This window comes from Pagrus pagrus, assembly GCF_965226575.1.
Source record: "Pagrus pagrus genome assembly, chromosome: 14".
NCBI classification, from domain to species: domain Eukaryota; kingdom Metazoa; phylum Chordata; class Actinopteri; order Spariformes; family Sparidae; genus Pagrus; species Pagrus pagrus.
In genome coordinates, this window is record NC_140198.1 from 24,451,851 (window position 1) to 24,474,583 (window position 22,733).

The following is a 22,733-nucleotide window of genomic DNA, read 5'->3' on the forward strand; positions in this document are numbered from 1 at the left end:
TCTGCTTTGACCAAAATGTGGCAGCCATTGAGGCCAATGATGCTTCATGCTTCTATTTTTATTTTGCATTGCTACTGAGTTTGATAATTTGATCTTGCCAACAGGAAAGGTTTAGTAGCTTTGTTAGAGTGGCCTAAAAAATGGGGTTAAAGGTCCAGTGTGTGGGATTTAGGGGAACTTAACAGCAAAAATGGAACATAATATTCATAATTATGTTTTCATTAGTGTGTAATCACCTGACACAAAGAAATGTGTTTTCCTGAGAACAAGCCTTCAAAATCTACAGAGGGGGTAGGCCCTCTTCCACAGTCTGCCATTTTTCTACAGTAGCCCAGAACGGACAAACTTAACAGTGGCTCAATTGAGGGCCTTTCATGTTAGTGGCCACCGTAGGGGAGAGTGAAGCGAGGGGTATTCAGTTGGTTGCAATCCACAACCTCACTGCTAGATGCCACTAAATTCTACACATTTGACTTCAAGTCACTCACATCTTCAAGACACAGCTGAAAATGAAAATATTGTAGCATACGACATAAGACTCCCCGACCCATCATCTGTATTTGCTTTTGCTTTTCTTCTTCAGCTCTCTTTAGCTTTTTGAGTTTGTTAATTATTTTGTATTGACTTCTAGTGTTTGCATGCCTACACTCTTATAAACCGTGAACTTCTTATCAAACATATGACAGTGTTACATCACAGGAAGAGGCTGCAGATCTTGACAGTAGGAGGTGCTGATTGAGATTATATGAACAGAAATAAGCAACGTACACCTAATAAAGGTGATTGTGTTACTTTTAATTAGCAGGGTATCTCAACAAAAGACAAATAAATAGGCAAATAGATGGATAGGAAGTTAAATACATGGGCAGATATAGCACGGGACACACAGACACAGCCACTGTGCTGAATACTGTAGTTAATGTTAGACTTTAAGCAAAAGTCAACACCCTCAACCCTGGCTGACACAGCAGTCTCATTTAAATGTCATCTAAATCCTAAAAACCCAGAACAGTTCGATTTAGATTTTGCACATCATTAAGTCATTTATAATTAATGTGCAGCTAATTAAGGCTTTTCCATAGTTATTAACAGGACGTTTAATTCTAATTACATTTAATTCTCAGCCTTTAAGATACTCTAACATTTGATGAAGGATGCCTGAAATGACCCAAGCACATTTAATAGTATATGAAAAAATCACAGCTTACCTTGTCATCTTGGTCACTCTCGGTGTCACACTGTAAAGAAAAAAGAAGAAAGGCCAAGCTGAAAATGAGGAGTAATATGTCACATCCTTGTGTTATAACTTGGTCTGTATTCAGTTTTTTACACCTGTGAGAGACATGATTTAATTTACATTTGTAAATGGCATATCTTAGTGGCTTTTTAACGACAAACTTATCATATACTCATATTCAGTGTCTGAATATCATCAGATCACTTCATTAGCCGACACAAGCACCGGAATGTGAAACAAAGCAAATTTCCGGTATGCAGCCGTGCCCTTGTTAACACTGAAATGTATGTGAAACTCAGACGGAGCTGGAATCTCAAAACGCTAACCGCCACTAGAATTATAATTCCATGATGTCTGTTCCTGCTTGAGGCTGGGAAGGAGAAATGACAAGAAGAGGAAGGGAACTTTGTAATGGAGGGAGGAAAAAGTGGTTAGATTTCATTTTTTCTTTCCAATTTCAATTTCAAGGTCCACTTAATTCTTTATCAACTAATTAGTGTGATGCTGGGTGACTGGCGGCCCTCAACGTTGTGCATATGGCTGAGGTGCAGAGAAGCACTGGAGTCGGTAATGAAGAAGGCACTGGGGGGGAATATGGGCAGGGGTTGGCACAGTGCGTGTGTGTGTAGGCGGGGAGGGGTTGGTGGGTGTCGATTAAAGTAGGGAGGGAGTGAAGGAAGGGGGTGAAATGATTGACAGCCCAGGGAGTGAGCGACAGAAAAGCCTGTCGTTTTTTTTCTTTCTCTCCCTTTTTTTTGCTTCCATCTCTTGTTTTTTTGCTGATCTGGGGCCCTGCAGAGCTCAAAGGTAGCTGGCTGGGCTCGTAGCTGGTCTGTTTTTGAGGCTGGACGGTAAAAAGGGGCCTTGCGAGCTCAGCAGGAGCATAGCATCCAATTTACAGGCCTGTCCCACACGGCCCCAGGGGCCGCCCGCGGCACACTGCCATGATGGTCAGCTCCAGCAGCTCATAAATTATGCAGAGGCAATAAACGCACTGGGCAAACACTCCTCAGACGTTTCCCTGCTCTCCATTTCTCTCTCACTCTGTTTCTCCACCACCCACAACATTTCACCCCCCCGTTTTAATACAGTGTGCAGAGAGCCTGTCACCCTATAGACTGTCAACTGGAAGAATAAATAAGGCTAATGTAGACGAGTGAGGATTCTGATTACACGTGAATGTCCGTGTTAAACAAAAAGCTGCACACTGCGCGCATTTATGCACCTCTATTCTCGCTTGTGAATAATAGGCGTGTCGGCCTCCCACACAGGACTGACTAATGCAGCAGCAGACAAGATCTGATGAGCAGTATTAACCATCTCAACTGCCTCCATGCATTTAGGCCTCTCAGAATGTGACAACAATAAAGTAACCAAGCACTCATTAGCTGCTTCTCTGCCTGCACACAATTCACACCCGGGAACACAGGCATGCAAGGGGTTCAAATAATGGACATCATTTTAGTTTTTCCACTGTGTTGTGATCCATAAAAAAACATTACTCGCCTTTCTTTCTCATGTTCCCTTTTTTTTGCTTTCCCTCCTTCCCCCTGTTCCCTGGCTGTGCAGCCAATTGCTTTGATTGCCAAGATAGAAGCCGGCTGGAATGACTTGCCCTTGCTTGTGAAGCAAATGGAACATGCTAATGGAACTCATCGTATTACCCGATGCAAAAGTGCCATAGCTCATTACTTTAAGATAAAAGGATATCATTGTAGACGGCAAGCAGAATTGACTTTCTGTGCTGCGACTTGATGATGATTTAATCAACTGCTCTCTTTCACTTCTCATCCCTGCGCCTGTCGCTTCCGCAGGTGCCACTAAACGAAGCACTCACACGGCTAGTGGGGAAGAGAAAAGAAAAGAAATTGCTGTCATTATTTTTTTTCCCTAGGAATAGAGGTATGCAAATTTCCCAGAGCGACAAAGGGTGGAAAAAAGGGAAAACTTAATAAAATGGAAATACCTTTATAATGAGCAAAGTAAAAAATCCTGAGATCAGGCCTGACAGGCAAGGGCAGGCAATTTGATCGTCCTTACAGTGCAGACGGCAAAGCTCCCTCGAACTCGCTGCTCAAGTATGAAGCAAAAAGTAACAAATAATAATATCTCTAAAAGATAAAAAAAAACCACATCTCACGCATACAAACAAGCCAGAGCTGTCACTCAGTGATAAGTGATCATAGTGAACTAATGCGTTGCCTCATGCATAAAGCAACCTGAGGCGGGGGAGAGGAATCCCTGTATATCTGGAAATTTTCTCACTCCTTGTATTTCTACTTACCGAGTCTTACATTAGAAACAGAGACGGGAAGCGAGAAATTCTTGGCTTTGCACTTGGTAGTTGGAAACGTCAAGAATGATTGGTAGACCTCATCTTTAATAACTGAGGTATGGAATTGTTTTAGGAGGTAAGCATGAGCTCAAAAATTCAGTTATTGCTACTGACGGGTGGGTATGAATAAATCTCCAAAGCTATGGTTAACTGTAATGTCAAAAACATTTTACACCAAATCCTTGGAGGCCTTGGCTAATGAAAAGACATATGTCAGAGGTTTAAAATGACTGACAAAAATGAATATATTACAGCGAAGAAAGGAAAAACTCAAAAACAATGGTGCCATTGAGATCAGTGGAGCTAGTTCTCTGACAGGCTGAGGTAGGAAATGGGTCTTATTTAAAGCAACAGTCATGTACAATAAGGAAACCATTAGCTCTGGGAGGGGGCTGACAAGGAAAAGTGATACTCTACCCAGGCCCACTGCTATTTACACAGGACCAGCATTATACTGTACAGCTAGACTCGAGTGTTAAGTTTAAGTAACACAGGAATGTCAAACATTAGCTTCAGCTCTAAGAGCTGTTGATGTTGGCCTGTATCCGGAGCACTTCTGATTGCCCCTCTGCTCTCACCCGGGCCTCTCTTTTGGCTGAGTGCTCTTACAAATTTCCCTGTGCTCTGTCCAAGCATCGAGCCTGTTGTTTATACTGGTCTGAAATAAGGAGTAAATTATTCTTGTCCTAAATCCTCTCCAGCTGAGAGTAATGCTGGCCCAATACAAGGGGAACATAAGGAGCCATGGGCTGAATGCTAAACGATGCAGCTATGCTATCGTCCGTAGCAGCAGGGCTCACCAAAGTCTCCTGCCAGAGCTACCCACAAAAAAATGTCTGTACTAAAGAGGTGACCACATCACATGAGGATGCGTGCAAGGCAAGTATGCCATGTTCCCTTTTTCCAACATAACCTTCTGGAAATCCACTGGTCGACAAATGCTAACAGATGTTAAATCAATCAAGAAAAAAATGACATGCGTAAACGATATTTCTAAAGGCAAACAGAATGTGTTTAACAGGCTTACTATAATTTCAAATCCTCCAGTGTTACAAGTTGTCTCCATTCTAATATTTTCTTAAACGGCATCTTCTTAAGTCTGGAACTGTGAAGGATGCATGTTGTCGCCCCCATGAGTGACATTAGCCTCAGGTTATGCTGGTTGCTATCCACGACCTTAGAATTAATTATGGTTGATATGGGCTTCATTAAAGCGGCCCGTTGCACTGAGGACGGTGTCTGTTTATCAGCCTGAGCCAGGTTGTCCTGCAGGATGGCTGAAGGGGTTAAAGCCCGGGGAAGGAGCCAACCTGCCTGCATGCCTGGGAGCTGGAAGGACAGCATGAAGGATGGCAGCCATTGCCAGGGTCAGCTCTGACAGTGCCAATTTGATGTGCTGTCGTCAAGGGCTCCTCACTCCCTCCTCCTAACAGCTCCTTCCTGATATAGCTGCGTGTCCTGATGGTTTTCTGATGCAAACAGTCACATGGCAAAATGGTTTTCTCCCCTTCCGCTGCATCCTCCTCCATCTGCTGCTGGGGCCTGGGTGCCGCCGACCGCCTGCCTGTCACAGCGTGCGTGGAAATTAGCTGGGGAGGAGGTGCTCGCTTGTGCTAATTACATTTTAATCATTGGAAATGTGTTGGCAAATCAAGCCTTGATTGCCATCTTGGAGCCCAGTGCTCCTCTCTGCAGGTTGGGGATGGGGTTGGGGGGGTGGGGGGTTTGTAGGGCTAGAATGTCACTGAGCCCAGACACGCCAAGCTGGACGCCTCGCTCTCCACCACAGCTTGATATGGCGGCATGCCTGGCCTACCGCTGGGTAGGGGCTGTGCCACATTATTCATGGGGAATAGAGGAAGACCAGTATGGCGAAATGGGGATCTGTGCCATGCTTATTCTCAAATCCCCCACTCACACCTCCCATATCCCTCTCTCTTTCTCACCCACACATTACACAGTCTGCCAGTCCCGCCACTGTGAATTGAGGAACAACAAATAGAGCTGGGCAGGAGGAGACTGATGAGCTCAGGGTTTGCTACACAGCACCTGCTTTGGCACACAAAGCTGGAGCAGCAGGCCCCGTCACAATACGCTCACAAATTAGTTTCTTATAACACGGAAATTTGAAAAAGGAAACTGAGTTGGTTTCATCAGGAAAAGCAGGAATAATCTTAAGGTTGGCAATATGAGTATGGTCAATACACTGTGCTGACTGAGGATGCAGATGTGGTCCAGAAATACCGTCATTACAGCTAAGCTCACAACTGGCTACATGCAGCTCTGTCACCTGCTGTGACTTGTGATATTAATGATGATCTGCCATGGACAGACCTTCTGTTTAAAGCCCCCCTTTCTCTATACAAAAGACTGATTCACACTCATAATGACTGAGCCTCACATAAACTCTGGGATTATTTATTATATAGAAATAAGTCTATCAGATACATACCATGAAAAGGTATCCATAAAAGACAGTTTAGTAAATACACCTAAAAGTTCAGCGAGTGGAAGGAAATTTGACATGACATGCCTGACTAGGACAGATCATTAAAATAAGCAGGGTTCTGCTGCGATGACATCGAACATTTAATTTCCACAGCATCTGCTTGATGTCGAGCTGTCATATGAAAGTATGGTAGGAAAGAGAGGACCTCAAAAAAATCACGAGGGAAAGAAAACAGCACAGCTTGAGTGTTTGAGACAGTCTATATAGTCACATAAGGCGAACGCCTCTCTCAGCAGCCAAGAATGTCTCGTCAGGGAGGACCAGACTTCTGTCTGGACTAATATAACTAGGTCTGATCCACATGTGCAGCACTGGCCAAATGCAGCAGGCCAACATCTGAATGCAATTTCCCTTCAAATGTAAAACTTTATCCAGAAGATATTCAATTTGACCGCAAATGCTGGATTCCAGTCAGTGGGACAGTGGGGCTCAAGGAAGGATGATGGGGGAGAGAAATTAAGCCTTCCATAAAATAATAAGAAATAATAATAAAAACTTTATGGTCCATGACCTTTGGTTTAAAATCTCTGGAGTACATTCTTTTTGGATTTTGTTTCAGTGGACTGTGCCCAAACTTACTGACAGAATATCTGAGAGATTTTTTTTAAACCTTTTATTAATCATTCCATATTGCTTCAATCTCTAATGATTTACATTGTAAAAGTTGGGTCTCCATGCTGAAATGTGAGAAGTGACATGAAGCAATGCCTGAAATACAGATACACATACACACTCTTTTGGATGCCTGGGATGAAACGATAAGTTCAGAAGGAATACAAGTGGTGTATGTGTATGTTCTGTGGAGGAAGGTAGGACATTTAACTCAACAGGAGATGTGGCAGAGTGCTACTGAGGTGATGCTTGGCAGAAACAGATGTTGCCGCAGGGTAAACCTCTCTGTTGATCAGTTCCATCCACCCACCCGATACACACGCACACACCTGACAAGGACCAGGGGAGGAAGGAGGGAACAGAGAGGTGCAGCACTTTGCTTTCTTAAAAATCTATTTGTTACACAAGCAGCAAGTTCAGTGTCTCTCCTTCTAGACTCATCGCAACGTTTTTCTCCAAGCTACAGGCGCCTGGGGGTGGGAGGCATTCACTGGTTATCTGATAGAAACGAGAAGATATAAGACACAGCTGCAGTGTGGGCACAAACACAAACACCCACAAACACACACCTTGCCTCACCCCAACTCTGTATTCTGTTTCCGTAAGCCAACAGGCGACTGAGGCGCAAAGCAGATGCTGGATTAATCAGAGATTAATAAAAGGATTCTGAGATAATTACATACATCAAATTGCATTGTTATGGTGACTCCCCTGAGATAAGTCCACTTGGTGTGTATTTTTAGTACCCCACATGCTAGACATTAACAATGATGTCATTTGGCATCTTCATTACAGCAATCTGGCCACACAGATAAACATTCAATATGAGACTATTTGTGGCATGTTCGTGAAGAAGTAGAATTTACTGCGTGTCGTAAGAACAATCTGGATGTCTGAACAAGAGGAAGTGGGCAAGTGCTATGATGGGGGAGTTCCTGCAGATGACTAGATGGAGCTCGCTGAACTAGAAGATTTGCCCTGTTCTCACCCTGAGATGCTAACTGGGTGTTGAACCTCAATACTCTTTGGTATCAACTGAAAAGTGACTGTAGCACAAGCTCTGAAAACTGTCAAATACAACAACCTGGCACTGACTCTGAGATTCATAGTCTTGTTTTCTAATTCCTTTTAATTCTTATTTTCTTCAGTTTACAAGTAACATCAATTCCTTTCGACTTTGGACAAGATTGCCGTCTCTTGTTAAATGATAAAAGGGGTTTATAAGAAAAACAAGTCATATATTCCTCAAAGTTAGATATCAAAAAGGATTGTTTTTAAATCTGTGCTGAAATCATCTTTTATATTGTATTCTACCAGCACTTAAAAGGCGCCCATCCCTTGTGAAATGCGCTAATATTATTCATAATGGAGTAATACTGTGCAAAATAATCTCCATCTGCCACCTCTAGTATTCCTTGTAACATTCATGGCTTGCATGCACAGAGATGTATGCTTAACAACAGGCAGCAACCCACTGTTGTCAAGAGATATAAAGCTCATCTGCTCCCCTCACCTCCCACTTGCAGCCCTCCCTCCCTCTCTCCACACTGACTCATAGCTGAGGGGGGAGAAAAACATCAGGATTAGGTTCTGTGCCTCTAATCACTTAACTCCTCACACCTGATGGCACACTATTAACTTTGACTGTCTCCAGTGACCCCGCGGGTCGTTGCCCATCACATCAAGTTTTTATTAGGGAATTTTCCTCATCATTAGCCATGGCCTGGAAACGAGCCATTAATATTCATACTGGCAAACCAAAATGAGGTCCCACTGATTTTCCATCATCCAGGCTATCTGCGCAGCTGCCGCCGTTAACAATCACCCCAGTGCTGCTCATTCGCCACGTATCATTATAGGGCTCCATAAAGCTCTTTCTCTGGGTCTGCCATGATGGGAAGGAGAGCAAGGTGGAGGAGGAGGAGGAGAAGAAGGCTGTGAGGCTTGCAGCCAGCTGACGCCCGTCTGAGAGAAACTGCCCGACTCTGCCAACAATCTGCCTGGAAGTCTCATGCATAAAGACCGGCGCTGTCAATGCTAACAACCCCTGCAGGCTCTGCCAGGGACACAGCTGAGATACACAGAGTTCCCTCACATTAGAGCACATGTTGTTTATCAGTCTGCAATGGCAGCTACGAATGAATCGCTTCGGAAAAGTTTGAAATGCGGACATACCTGAAGATCGCACTTCACTTACACAAGAATTCTCTGCTGTTTACCGATAAATACTGTGTTCCACATACAGTAGCAGACTATGATTTACCACTCTGCATCATCAGTAGCTAGAACCGATATGTCTTCAAAATAAAAGGCATTTAACTCTGCATATATCAGAATTTCAGTATGCGTAAACTCTTCCCACGCATCCAAAATGGCTGCCCGTGTTTCCAGCTCATCGTCGCAACGATCAACCCTGTCAGTGCCTCTGCCTCTTCTCTGTTACCAGCTGCACAACCCCACTGCCAGCAAGAGCGGGGGCTCAGGCTCCACACGATGTGAACACGGGCCAGATAAGGTGCTTCAGAGCAACAGTGTCCCAGGCATCTCCTCCTGATAAGACTCTCCTCTCTCTTCCCTACTCATCTGAGCTGAGACTAGCTGGCCCTGATGCAGGGGAAGGCCTCCTCTGTGTCATGGGTGGGAGCAGCAATTAAGTAGCAACACCCTGACAGGCAGAGATAAACTTCCTCCCTTTGCTCTTACACTACGCCACGTCTCACCGATGCAGGGCCGATACCTCACTGATCCCCACTGAATTAAACATGAGAATCATATCTGTAAATCAATTATATGAGCTAATATGTGACAGGCAGCCGGTTTTACATTTCTGATGTCCTCTGACAGGTTGCTTACTGTTATAGTCTTTGTAAATGCTGGAAGTTATTAGTTGGGAACTGTTTCGTTACCTGGGTTTGAAAATTGTGTCTATATTTCATAAACAGACTGCGCAGTCAACAGCTTTCAGTAGAATGAGGACATAAGGTGAGACACCAAAACAGATGCAGCCGCTTCAGCACCGTCTTCCAAATAATTAGAGCTGCGGTGACAAAAACACTTTGTTATTCTCCTGCTATGATTTGCTAGCTGTCGCAGTGTACATCTGAGTTGCCTCATTATACAGAAAGTACTCAAATAAGAGCCGACACCGCACACTCCTGTCAAGATTCTGTCTACCGCACATGCAAACAAGCAAAGATGAATAAACATTAGTTGTTGTTGAGGGCTGGTCTTTGAGCCTCGAGGCTCACAAAGATCCGCTTTGTACAAAATAAAAATATTTAATTTGAAAGACTGATGCCAGGCAAAATGAAATTAAAAGGAACCCATGCTAACTGCTAAAACAAATTACTCGCAGCGCGCTAAATTACATTTGCTCCTCCATCAGCGAGATCAAACGAGCCTAGTTTGACTCTCCTGCGCTAATGATTTCCTGCACTCACCTCCTTTTTCATCCCAGGGGTGTTAATAAACACTCAGTCTGGGTTTTTTTTTTGTTTGTTTGTTTGGTTTATTTATACATTTCCCAGCTCTATGTCTCATCTCACTCCCTCCCTCTCTCGTTCACTTTGCCCACGCCGGTGGCAGGCTGGGTGAATTAGAGGGATCTAATGTAATCCCAGGGACAGCGGGCTTCTGAAAAACGTGCTCAATTAAAGCAGGATGAGCCCAGTGGGAGCGTCCCTGGTGGAGCGTGGGGTGACTGACGCAGCCCTTTGGTTGGGATTAATTAGCATGCTAAGTGGTGGAGCACGATTGCAGGCTGAAAGCCACAGACCAGACATCTGACATCCACCACCTCCCACAATACCAGCAGTACAGTCACAGTTTGAACTAGTCCAGCCCTCTTCTGTCCCTCAAAGCCTGATTTAACCTCCCGACAAACAGGCAGGTGGACTGAAGCCAGACATGAGAGGACTGAGGTTGTTAGCTCAGAACACATTCCAAATCTGCACATCTTTTGTTGAGAAAATTTAAAATAAAGTCAAAAAGTGCTGATGTTTTTTAAGGCTCTTCAATTCTACTTAATGTAAATAACTCAAGGTTTTCACTGTCACTTTTAAGTACTAAACAGCCTGTCAACAGGCTGGATCATACCACATTATCACAGTATGACAGACAGAATTGTGGCTAACTCATGCTCAACTGAAGGATAGCTGCTGGATAGCCAAGTTGGCCAGAGATTAGTCAGATAAAAGGACTGTGGTGTTGAGGGTTTCAACTTGTGATGGCTTGTTTTGCTCCTTGAAACCATTAGCAGTATGCAAACATGAGGTCAAACTGTGAGCGGTGATGTGGAACTATGATGTTGGAGCTGTGCTCTAACAGAGTTTCCAGACTTTCGTCAAACTGTAATGTTTTGCAGTGTTTCATGTGTTTTCTGTTTGATTTCTGTACAGCAGAATACCACAGAGCTCAGGCCCCAAGGCTCTGTGCTCATATTGACTGGCCCAGCAGGGGGGTGGACTTCAGAATGAAAGACTGCCCATGGATAAAAATGTTTGCCCAGCATTCTGGGACAACCAGAACACAACAAAATGCCAACATCTGCATCGAATTCACATCTTTGACTGGGTTAAAGGTGCTTCTTCTATTCTTTAGTGGAAATGATTTTCAACGTCTGTACTATACTTCCAGCACTGGCAAAAATATCTGACTACACAGTATTCTTTGCCAAGGTTCTCATCTTTTTGAAAACTGGGTTCTGTAGCTGAGATTTCAGGGTCAGCTCCTCCAACATCTACGCTTAGTGAATTACTGGTTAGGTCGTTGTGGAGCTTGACGAAAGGAGAACTCAGCTCACTGCAACAATTTAAGACTGTGTTATCAGACACGAGAGAAAAGACTCCACCATCTGAAATCCAGAAAGTAAGAGCACAGCTTTTTTGGGAGACTGGTGTCTTGTCAGTGAGTGAGGGTCAGCTGTCATGTGGTGCACCGGTGTTTTTCTAGGCCACTGGTTACTGCTACCCTTGTGTGTTGTTATAGTGTCTCTGAATAAGCGATCGCGCTCCAATAAAAACTGACCTACCCTCGGCTCCACTCAAGAGCTTTCAAGCCAACTCAGCACACAATATCCCACATAGTTTATGACAAGCCCTCTCTGGGCTTTCTTACAGCCCAAAGACGCAGTGAAGGAGAGAGAGAGAGGGAGAGAGAGAGAGAGAGGGAGGGAGAGAAGGAGAGAAAATGGCTGGAGTGTTTTGTCAGCCGTAATTACTCTCCAATTATATGGTCAAAATATGGCATTACAGGGCACTTTGTTGTCCAGGCAGCCTGACTTTGATCAAGTTGTGGCGGAATGTGTTTCACATTAGAGGCCCCACTATGATGTATGCTTCCTGTCATGACAAGGATAACAGTGAGGTCAGCAGAGCAAGGACCCCCGCCCCCCCACTGGGAGCAATAGCAGTCCTGCATCCATCCCTGAAGCATACTCCCCTTCTCTCCGGCCACAGGGAGTAAAGAGATAGTGAGGGAGGGAGAAACAAGGTTAAAAAAAAGGAGAATGGGGAAGTGGTTCTGAGAAAAAGAGAGGCACATGCTCAAAATGGGATCTTCTGCTGACAAGAGCAGCAGGTTTACACATTCACAGAGATGTCTTTTAATGCTTTTTGCTACAGGTCACAACCATCACCCTCCTGCTGTTTTACAAGCAAGAGGACATTTCAGCTGAGAATTTAGTAGACTCATGATGATGATTGTGTGTTTCCTTAAGGCTGTAAAACACATTGAAATCATTACCAAACTGAAAATGAAATCTGAATGAAACCTTTTTTAATTTGATCAACTGTCACTGTTGTCCGTATTGCAGGATTGCGTTCACAGCTCGACAGCAACACTAGTGGTCACAATCTACTCATGGTACATTTAAACAAAGTATATTTTCAGGAGTGCAGGATATGTTAAACATGATATTATCTCTGTGGGCAATGTCATGGTTGAAGTGAACCCTGTGGTTCGCTTCAGTGGTGTGAAGTTGATGGACCATTCATCACTTTTACACTCAGCCAAGGTAAGAGACCGCTGCCCTGGAGCTCTACAGCTGGCATAATATATTAACACTGAGTGTTCAAGGAAAAATGACAATGACTTTGAATGCGCTCGTTTTTGCCCAGCACATTCTCTCTTGGGTTGGCATAGCTCTGAAACAACCCACTTATCAAAGACGCCCATGTGGGTAAAGAAAAACATTTCACCACACCATCTCTGAGCGGAGCAGAGCTTGCCAGACTTCTGCTGGTCATCTGCTGAGGGCCAGTGAGAGCTCCTCCTGGGGGATATCAGTGGCATCCCAGGCCAGGCATGGCATGTGCTCTCTCCAGGACCCCCCCTCAGGCCCTGCTGCATGCTGGCCTGCGCTGCGGACACCACCATCTGTGCTGCCTCCCGTTGGTAAGTTGGCAAACCAAGGCTGCACAAGCAGCCCTCCCCTGATTTGGGCGTTCGGCCCGAGGGTTGGAGAAGGAGGAGGGTGGCTGTGGTGCGGCGAGGGATGCTCCCTGGTGTTTCAGAGAGCCACTCCATAACACTTTCCTCATGAGCGCTCCTCCGGAGGGCTGCTGGAACGTCTCGGAGCCATCTGGGGAGAAGTGGAGCGTGGCAGGGAGCAGCTGGACGCTTACAGCTGCTATTTAAGCCCTGGCAGCAGAGCTCCATATCAGTCAGTCAGCAGGAAATGCAGGGAGCACAGCCGAGCAGAACCTAGCAGAGGAGAGCTCACAACACAGAGCCCCTGCTCCACACTCCTAACATGAGCTTGTTCCGTCCTTTAACCACTAAAATGAGGAAAACATATTAGCAAAAAATTCTGGGATCCAATTACTGCAGCTGACTGTGTGTGTCCTCCGGTGGAATCAGCAGCAGAAATATTATCTATCTGTTGCCAAAAAATGTGTTTTGGTAGATAACATAGATATATCCATTTAAAGTTACAAATGTATATTTCTATTTAAAAAAAAGGGTTAATGCAACAAAATCAGTGAACATGTAGGAAATGATCTTATATACACTAGTGTTAGAAGGAAAATGCAGCAACAAAGCCAGGAACATGTCATGTTATCTTAAATTGAAGATGTGGTTTGTGGAGCAGTGTACATGAGATGTTATCTCTGGGCAAAGACAAGTGTGAACAGGGTCTAGTTAGATACACTGAGGTAGGTCACATTACACTCTGGGAATCTGCCTCAGCTTACAGCAACACTCCACTACAAGTAAACACTCTTGAGTAGTTTAATGAAAACAAATACAGACAGTTGGAGCTCGGTGACTTGCCCCAAACATATTCAGTATGCACTCTGATAATTCACTCACAGCAGTGAGGCAATGCTTTTGTTTTTTGGAATGGCAGGCACCACCACCCTGTTATTTTAGTGCTCCTAAGTTTAAAATTAGAGTAAGCGCGCTTTCATTACAAAGTCCTGGTTTACTATAATTTGAGTCATTGTGGTGTGTTTACAACTCATTCAGATTTATTCTAGTATTTTATCTTATGCTTGTCTTTGACGAAACAGAAAGAAAGAAAAGAAAAATAAGATTTTCATGCAAAAATTGAAAGACAATTACATGTTCAAGAATGTTTGCACTGAGGACAACCCAGCAAATGCTAACATGTCCTCTCACTGCATCTGAAGTAATATTTGGAAAATAAATTATTTTGCAATATCGGTGCTGTGACTCGTCCTCACTAGTCTGACATGTGACTGACAGCATCTGGAGAGACTTACAGGCAAAACACAGACACGCAGAAAGTAGAAGAGCTCTCAGTCACAGAGACACTGGCAGAAAAATGTGCACTAACAATCAAAGAAAAAGGAACTGGATTCTCAGTAAATGTCGATTGGCCACGGGAGACTGCATGGGAGGTTTTCTCACAAAGCTGTACAAGTCTTGATTCTTGTGTGGATCCCAGGAGCTCAACCCCCTCATGTGAAGCAACGGGGAAAAAAAACTGCTTGTCAGGAGAGCATTAATTAAAGTGTTAAAGGTAAAAGAAGTATTGACTTCCTCTCTTCGGCAACCTCCCCAACCACTAGCAGCCAGCAAACCCCACTGCCCCCCCGAGGTAACGTCTTCTACCAGCTCAGGGCCGGGAGCTAACTGGAAAAAAAGCCCCACTAAGACCAATTAAGGCCTTCACTAGGAGACTGAAAGGAAGACAAATGGAGGCAGAAGGCCCGATTACAAGAAACCTTTGTACAGATGTAAAGCAATTAGAGCGGTCTCAGGGGCCAGACAGTGCGGTACCTGTGAGTCATGGATCCTACAGCCAGTCGAAAGTTGGAACAATCCCTCTTTTCTGTTTAGGGCCCCAGTCAGCCTGTGTATTAGTGTCATATATCAGCCGATAGGCCTGGTATTGGTTTCTCTAGTGCAGGGAAGAGGCAGTAGTCTGCCAAAGAGGACCACTCCACCCTCCATTATCCGTCTGTTGGGAGAACAGGGGCTCTATTATGCATTCAGGCGGGGCCTTTTCGATAAAACAAGGGCAGATAGGAAGTGTGGAAGCTCTCAGGTGTCTCCTTCCACCAGGGAAGTTTGTCAGAGAGGTCATTGTGATAAAAGCCAGGGTAATTATACTGCACAGCACCACCGATTACCAGTCAGAGCACATTTAACCAGGATGGCACTGTGACCTCTACATCACAATGGACCAGCAGCAAATCCACACTGAGGTAGCTTCAGTCTGAAGACCTTCAATGTAAAAATCTATATGGGATGTTCTATATGATTATAACAAGGTGTAGAAGGAGGATTTCTTAAGCTGATGACTACTGTCAATATTTCATTTTATATCACATCTCATTTGTCAACAAATGCACCAAGCAGCCTTTGTCACTGTCACTATTGCAGTGTGTGCCTACTCTACATCTGTTGTTGATGGTCACAAAGAGCAGATAGGGTCAGAATCTGCAGAGTAACAAATTGATTGCTAATGGAAATTTATGTTCAGTGGTCCGATCAACAATTAACTAAAGCAAAAACCCTCCCTGTGACCTGAGATTATGAAATAATTTTGACAAATGGAGGCCCGGTCTATAATGACCTTTTTCCCTTCCTCCAAGACGCGGCTAGCTGCAGCCCTCATTATTTATGGGTGGCTTTAAAAAGCAGGTATAGGAGAATGAATGTGCGGCTGTCAGCGTGTGTAATGGGGCTAATAATGGTGTCCTGTGCGCTGCATAATGAACCCCACCCCCTTAGAAAAGCTATCTCCTCTTCTCTGCCGGTTTGACGAGCAGCACGCTCTTCCTGCTTTAAAATCCTCAGTCTGCAAGTGGCAGTGTGGCCCGTGTAAACTCAAGAGGCAGAGGCAGTGCCAGTAAAGACATCTCTGGGAAAAGACTATTGCAGCTGTTTCAGCTATTTGTCTGCACCCTCATTTGCAGATACTTAACACTTACCATCAAACTAACTAAAATAGATTTCCTGCCTGCTAAATGTTATTTTTAAAAGTGATTTAGAAGGATTTGAACGAGACTGCTTTGTCTAATTTTACTATAATGTAATTTTAACCACATAAAAACAGCTCTGGGAAAACCTGGCTGTCATTAAGTGCAAATCCCATAAATGCGACTATGTACTGCATAATAAAATATATGTGTGATTGCTTGGAATTGCCAGTGCAGTAAATCTGCACAGCAGTGCCTAGCTTGATTTGGGAGCTGAAGAAAACCATTTGACTTCACAGTTCAAGCTTGATGAAGTCCCTGGATGCTGCTGGTTAAAGACTTAAGCAGATGGCCAAATACTTGGCGCAAGAAAAGAGCTGCTCTGAATATTTTTTGGCAAATCTACAGGCATATGGCAAAAGTTCATGCCAAACACTCCATCTCACAAAAAAAGACCCAGCCTGCAGGAAAGCAAAAGCATATTAGGAAAGAAATAATAAGAGACAGAGAAATGAGAGGATGACAGAAAGATGTTCAAATGCCAGAAATACGATACTGTTTGGTCTATACACATCTAATTTACTATGGGCCCATCCAGACCTCCTCAGTCTTAAATAATCACTGTCATAATAAGATGGAGTGGAGGAGATAAACAGGATTCTGCTTTAGATCGGGGTAGAATCTACAGCTCACAGGGGCCAAGTGAGGGAGAACGTGCCCTCGGCACTCTGAGAAAATCAGACTTTACTATCCTGGATTGGCCGGTACTCAAATCCTTTCGTCTGCGGCCAAAAGATTAGGTGCAAGGACATTTTGCGGTGAGTGGATACACATTTAAGATCTGAGGAGATCACTCGTGGGATTTGGTATCAATAAAGACACAGATAGCAGAAGACTTAAATCCACAGGGCAGAAAATCAAATAAAAAGCTCATATCCTGTGTGACCCCACCCAGTCTAACAGTCAACTGTATGATCCTGGATTCTGTTGTGGAAGAGTTTGTATAAATAAGAAAGTCACGTGCACTTTTCAAAGAAAGACACGTCGAGGAAAAATGGAAGAGCTGAGAGCTTGGAGCTCAGTAACCACTGGAAGACAAAGGATGATTGGCAGCAGACGCAACATAAGTGGGAGGAATATCTCTCTCAAGGGCTTGAAAGGCAGAGAGAGAGTATCAATCATTCTGTTACAGAAGGTGCTTCCAACAATGCGATCCTCAATCACTTTCTTTTGTTCTACTTGTGGTCCTGCTGCATTGTGTTGCACAACACACGTTTGTTTTGATCTGGGACAACAGCCTCAGACATCACAGCACTGTCAACGCTGTATCTACTTTTTCTTCTCTTATTCATGTGAGGCCTCGAAAATGTCAAAATATGAGTCTATCAAAAATAGATTGACATCCATTCAAATCCTGTTACAGAGATACACATTGCTGTGGTGCAGTCTGTAGGATTTAGGGGGATCTATTGGCAGAAATGGAACAGTCTGTATATTCTGCAATATTCAATGTATGTTTGCATCAGTGTATAATCAGCTGAAACTAAGAATCGTTGTGTTTTTGTTACCTTAGAATGAGCCTTTTATATTTACAGAAGGAGCAGGTCCTCCACAAAGTCCGCCAAGTTGCATTGCCTAGTGAATGACTCTAGTGATGGCCTTTTACATTTGTTGCAACCAATGAAGAGAATGGTGGGATGAGGGGCATTCAGTTGGTTGCAATCTGCAACCTTACCGCTAGATGCCACGAAATCCTACACACTGTTCCTTTAATGCTAAATTATTAGTAGCCTTTAATGTAAGAATGTCATTTCCTTTACAGCCAACTGTTTTGTTAGAGACATACAACATCACCTTCAACAAGCAAAAACTTACAAATACTGCCTTTTTTCCACAAAAAGCTTACACAACAGGAAGAGCACCTGAAGATAAAACGTCTGTGAACCTGACATGAAAGTGAGGCCAAGGACGCTGTATCCCAAGCGTTAGATTGCTTTCACATCAGATGATTAGCCTCATCCATGCTAATTACAGTGAATGGAAACTAATTAAGAGGAACTACATGTCAGCTAATGAGGATTTGGGGCTGTGTCCATCTTATAACATCATTTGCACTGCACTACCCGCCGGCTACTTCTACTCTCCTTTAAAACATCTTCTCTAACTCAGAGAACCACAGACGCCTTTTATATTTAAACCCGGCAGATGAAACCATCATCAGTAATAGGACGAGTAATAAAAACCTCCGTTAAAGAACAGTGGAAACGTCTATTACGGAGACTACCCAGAGAGGAGTTTTCCTCGGTATCAAGAGAGCAATGAATCTAAGCACGGTGTTTGGGATAGTTCCCTTCTGCAAAATATCCCTTCAGTTCTCCCACTTTCCTCTGTGGTATGTCCTAATGATGTGCATACTGCTGGCATGAAGTTAATAAGCAGCTGAAGCAGGATGGGGAAACTCTTGCAAAAAGCACGCCAATTACCTCAGCCGCAGTTCTCTCATGCCAGGTCTGCCTCCACCTACCTCCACCTGACAGCGCCTGAAGGTGGGAGAGGGAGGTCGTCCAGGGCAGGACCCCTGACTTTAAACTGCTGAGCTGTTACATCTGGTTCCATCTGGCTTGATTGGGGCTTTTCTCATCCAGGCACACAGGAAAGTAATTAGGCCAAGAGGACATGGCTAATGCTAACTGCTCAGCAACTGTCAAGACAAAAAACCAGGGACCCCTTCCAGAAACTACTGCCACACTGACCTGACTGACAAGGCTGCAAACCTGAACTGAGACTTTTCTAATGACTGTACTTACTGTAGGGCTGACTACAAACACAGAGGATGAGCATCAGCTAGTCCGAGTGACAGCTTGCGGCCTCAGTGTTTAGTGGTGATGACTGAATAAACCACAAGGAAGTCTTTGAAATATGGTGTCATCATGTGGGGCGTTATAAAGCTAGCTTATTAGTGATGCTAATATAAAGCTACAGCTTGACAAATTCCCTCTTCCAGATTAATCCCTATCTAATACCATTAATCTGAAAGCAAGCATGCTGTTCCTCTTCAGCCAGAGCCAGTCCTTGACGTTTTCATTACAGCAGCAGTTGCCTAGCCAGCTGCAGGTTTAATTCCCAGGTATTTACCGCCTCATCTCAGTTCTCTCTGTTTGGTAGGCAAATACACCTCAGCAAATTCACTTTGCATTTTGAATAAATGAAAGGGGATGGTTGATGTCAATCACGAGGCAAGCAGCAGTGAGCTACGAATGCAGTACACTGGGCCACGGAAGCTTGTTTGAACGCGCATACTGTACATACAAACTCCCACAAACACACACGTACCTAAGCTCTGCCTGGCTTCACAATGGAGCTCAGGCTTATAATTAGCAGCACGAGCTGCAATCAGAGCCCAATGACAATACTTCTCTGATGGCTTGTTTTCCTAACCTCTGTGAGACCTCAGGCAGAGGTCCACTTACCCCGTCAGAACCAGCCCACCGCTGAAATCAAAACACTGAAATCACTCCATTCCACCGCAGCGCCACTGATTAAATGTGCAGAGTGTAGAGTGCAATTTGCTAAATTACAAGTATTTTGCACATGTAAATATAGTTTAATTACAGCAATTAAAGAAGATTATGGGAGATTGGCAGATGGGGAATGTAATGTTGTTTTAATTAGAGTTTGAATGCACTGTAACACAAACAGAATGTTAACCCCCTCAGAACAGAATGGGCTGTTAGGCCCTGACAAATTGTATCCTGATGCAGCTTTCTCAAAGCTTATAATCACCTGCAGCTACAATGTGTGCGTAACAGAAAGAAAGGGAGGCTGGGAATAACAAAGACAGAGAACATTATGACTACGAGATGGAAAAAGTGAGAGGCAGAGAGGAGCGGGATGCAGAGACAATGGAAAACAGATGTAGCGTTCCTTGACCATGCTGTTCTGGGAGTAGAAAGCTGAATTAGGATGACAAGTAAAAATATTTTGACAACAGTTAATATGGCATTAGAAGCAATTAAATCAGATTTAGGCCCTGAGATCAATCACAGAAAATTAGAAACAGCTCATGCGCCTGGATATGAAGAACCTCGGAAATTAAGACTAACAAAAGGTCTTGGAGCAACATCAAAGCTTAGCCAAGAAAAAGAATGAGCTATGCTGACATGGAGTTAAAAAAAAAAATCCTGACCACAAATAAAAGGATAGAAGGATCAAAAGGCTTTGCTGAAATTACCATAGATTACAAAGGTGGGCGAATGTAATGCTGTTTAAAGTAAACACCTTCACATCTAACAATTACAATGAGAACCATGTGAACTTACAGAGAGAAAACACATGCTCAACTCAATCACCACACACATCAGGTGACTGTAGTGGATGTTTGTGCATCTCACTCTGAGGGATTCTGGGGTCATGTACCCTGGATCGAGAAAAATCCCCTCTCAGGATCTATATAGCTGTGTAGCAACATTTAATACATTCCAGTCAATAGCCCATTAGAAATTCTAATTGAAAGTTCAATGCCCTGACTTTAGGGCTTGCAATAAAGATTGCCTTTAGAAAGCCATTTAAAGGCTTAATCTCTTTATCATGCAGTATTTGGAAACCTAACTTTGTTCTTGTTAGGCAGATCAATTGCATTAATTTACAAAACGGGGGAAAATGTCACCCTTCATCCTTTAAATCTCAGCTGGGTGAAGGAGGCGCATTAAAGAGAGGCACCACTGCTCTCCCCCTATATCAATAGAAATAGGTGTCATAGGAGACATGACCTACAAATTTTAATTACCACATGAAATATTCAGCCTCTGAGATGAATCGCGACATCGAGAGCAAGCAAAGTCTTTCTCTGCCTGTTAACCCTTTCAGGACCAACTTAACATTTCCACACATACACACAGATAGAGAATATAGTGTCCTCAAAAGTACGTACACAGGCATGTGTATAACAGCTACTATGGTATACAGTCATGCTTACACCCTCTCCATGAGGGTGAGGAGCATATGTGTATGGTTGCCATCCATTTGTTTACCCCAAAAGGTGGACAAGGTTTGGATTACTGAGTGACTTCTCTTTAAGAAACATAACTTTCTTTCTTTACATCAGGGCTCAAAATTAGCACCACCCATTAGCCAAATGCTTATAAAAAAAGTGGCTGGTAGATTTGCTTCACTCACTAGGTAAATTATGGAGTGGGAGGTCCTATGTTACACAGCACTGACAACCTCTATAAATCCAAATCAGTGGTCCTTGAGTGAGATACAAAAAATTGGAATAACAGTACAACCTCTGGCTCCTCTTACTTTAATCATGAGCAAAACTCTGAATTAATTTGGACTGTTCGATACGTTTAACATAAATTGCATATAAGATTTGATGTACGGGTTGTACTGTGAGCAGAAAATATATTAGTAACACGTCGGAGATAACGACAGAAGATACATCATTGATGACAAAATATTAAACAATTATCTATCCAGTCACAGCTTGGAGGCAGAAGCATGGGTGGAGCCTATGAATTGACAGAGTTAATAGATGACAGACATGACAGACAGGTGAAGGGACACTACTATTGAATGCACATGTATTAAGCTACATTTGTAATTGACTGCAGTTTGAAGGGGTGGATTGTACTGCAGGAAGCTGTGCAGACACTTAGAGCGTTTTTCTTCACACAGTTCAGTTTAATCTAAATGACTGTCTGTCATTGGTGCCATCAGTTTGTGTCAGCAATGATGTGCTCCGCCCATGGAATGGCTGTGATTGGACGCTTGATTGTTTGTCATTTTGGCATTGGCATGCATTTCCATTTCAAAAAAGATAGAGCTCCCTCATACATCTCTATGAAAACTAATGACTAATGAGTACTTTGTATTGACAGGTCTAAGCTGTCCTCTACTAGACAGCACAGAAATGCAATACACAAACGCACTTTGTTTTCTGTGTTGTTTGATTTTAATGACACATGGAAAATAAAATTAAAATATGTGTATTGTATTTCACTTTATTTCTTAGTTTGATTTGTTTTTATTTAGCCATTTTACAGCTTCCATAGCAATCCCCCCTCAGTGCTGGGCATTATTTAAACCGTGAACTCCTACATTGTTTCACGGTATACTAGCTTACCTTGACTCTGTGTTCATTTCATTCCAAAGACATAATAGCTTTAAACAGTTCACTGCACCTCCATTGTGCTGCTCTTGTTCTGCATGTGCATCAGGGACAGTTCTATGGTTAGCCAGTAATAATTAATCAAAAGCCAGAGAGAGAGACAAGGCTCTGTGGAGATGATCTACATTTCATGTGTGTGAGGTCACTGTATCCATGTCAAGATGCTTGAATGCACAGGGACTCTCCTCAATAACTGTTATTGACTGTCTCATTGTTAAATATGGAGTAGGAGGGGGAGAAGACTGATCTGAACATTGTTGCCTGTGTGACCATTACTGGCATTGTTTACATTTATCACTTTGAAATGAAGAAAGATTTCATGCTTTCGTGTTTGTGAATATGTTTGGCAATGTGAGACCTAAATGTGATGTCAAGGTTTATTCTGAGGATGTAGAGGTTTGTGTTTGTAAGACTAAATTGCAACTGAATTTGAGTTAAAATATGGTCTTCATGTCACAATCTTATCGTACCCCTCTCATCTC

At 43.4% G+C, this 22,733-nt stretch overlaps 1 protein-coding gene across 1 annotated transcript in view; it reads right to left on the reverse strand.

Annotated features, from left to right (window-relative positions):
• The window catches only part of auts2a (activator of transcription and developmental regulator AUTS2 a), a 309,944-nt gene that overhangs the window by 99,793 nt on the left and 187,418 nt on the right, over positions 1-22,733 (reverse strand). The window contains exon 5 of the mRNA XM_084373812.1: positions 1,209-1,238. Within this exon, the coding sequence (XP_084229938.1) occupies positions 1,209-1,238 (30 nt within the window). The remainder of the gene's footprint in view (positions 1-1,208; positions 1,239-22,733) is intronic.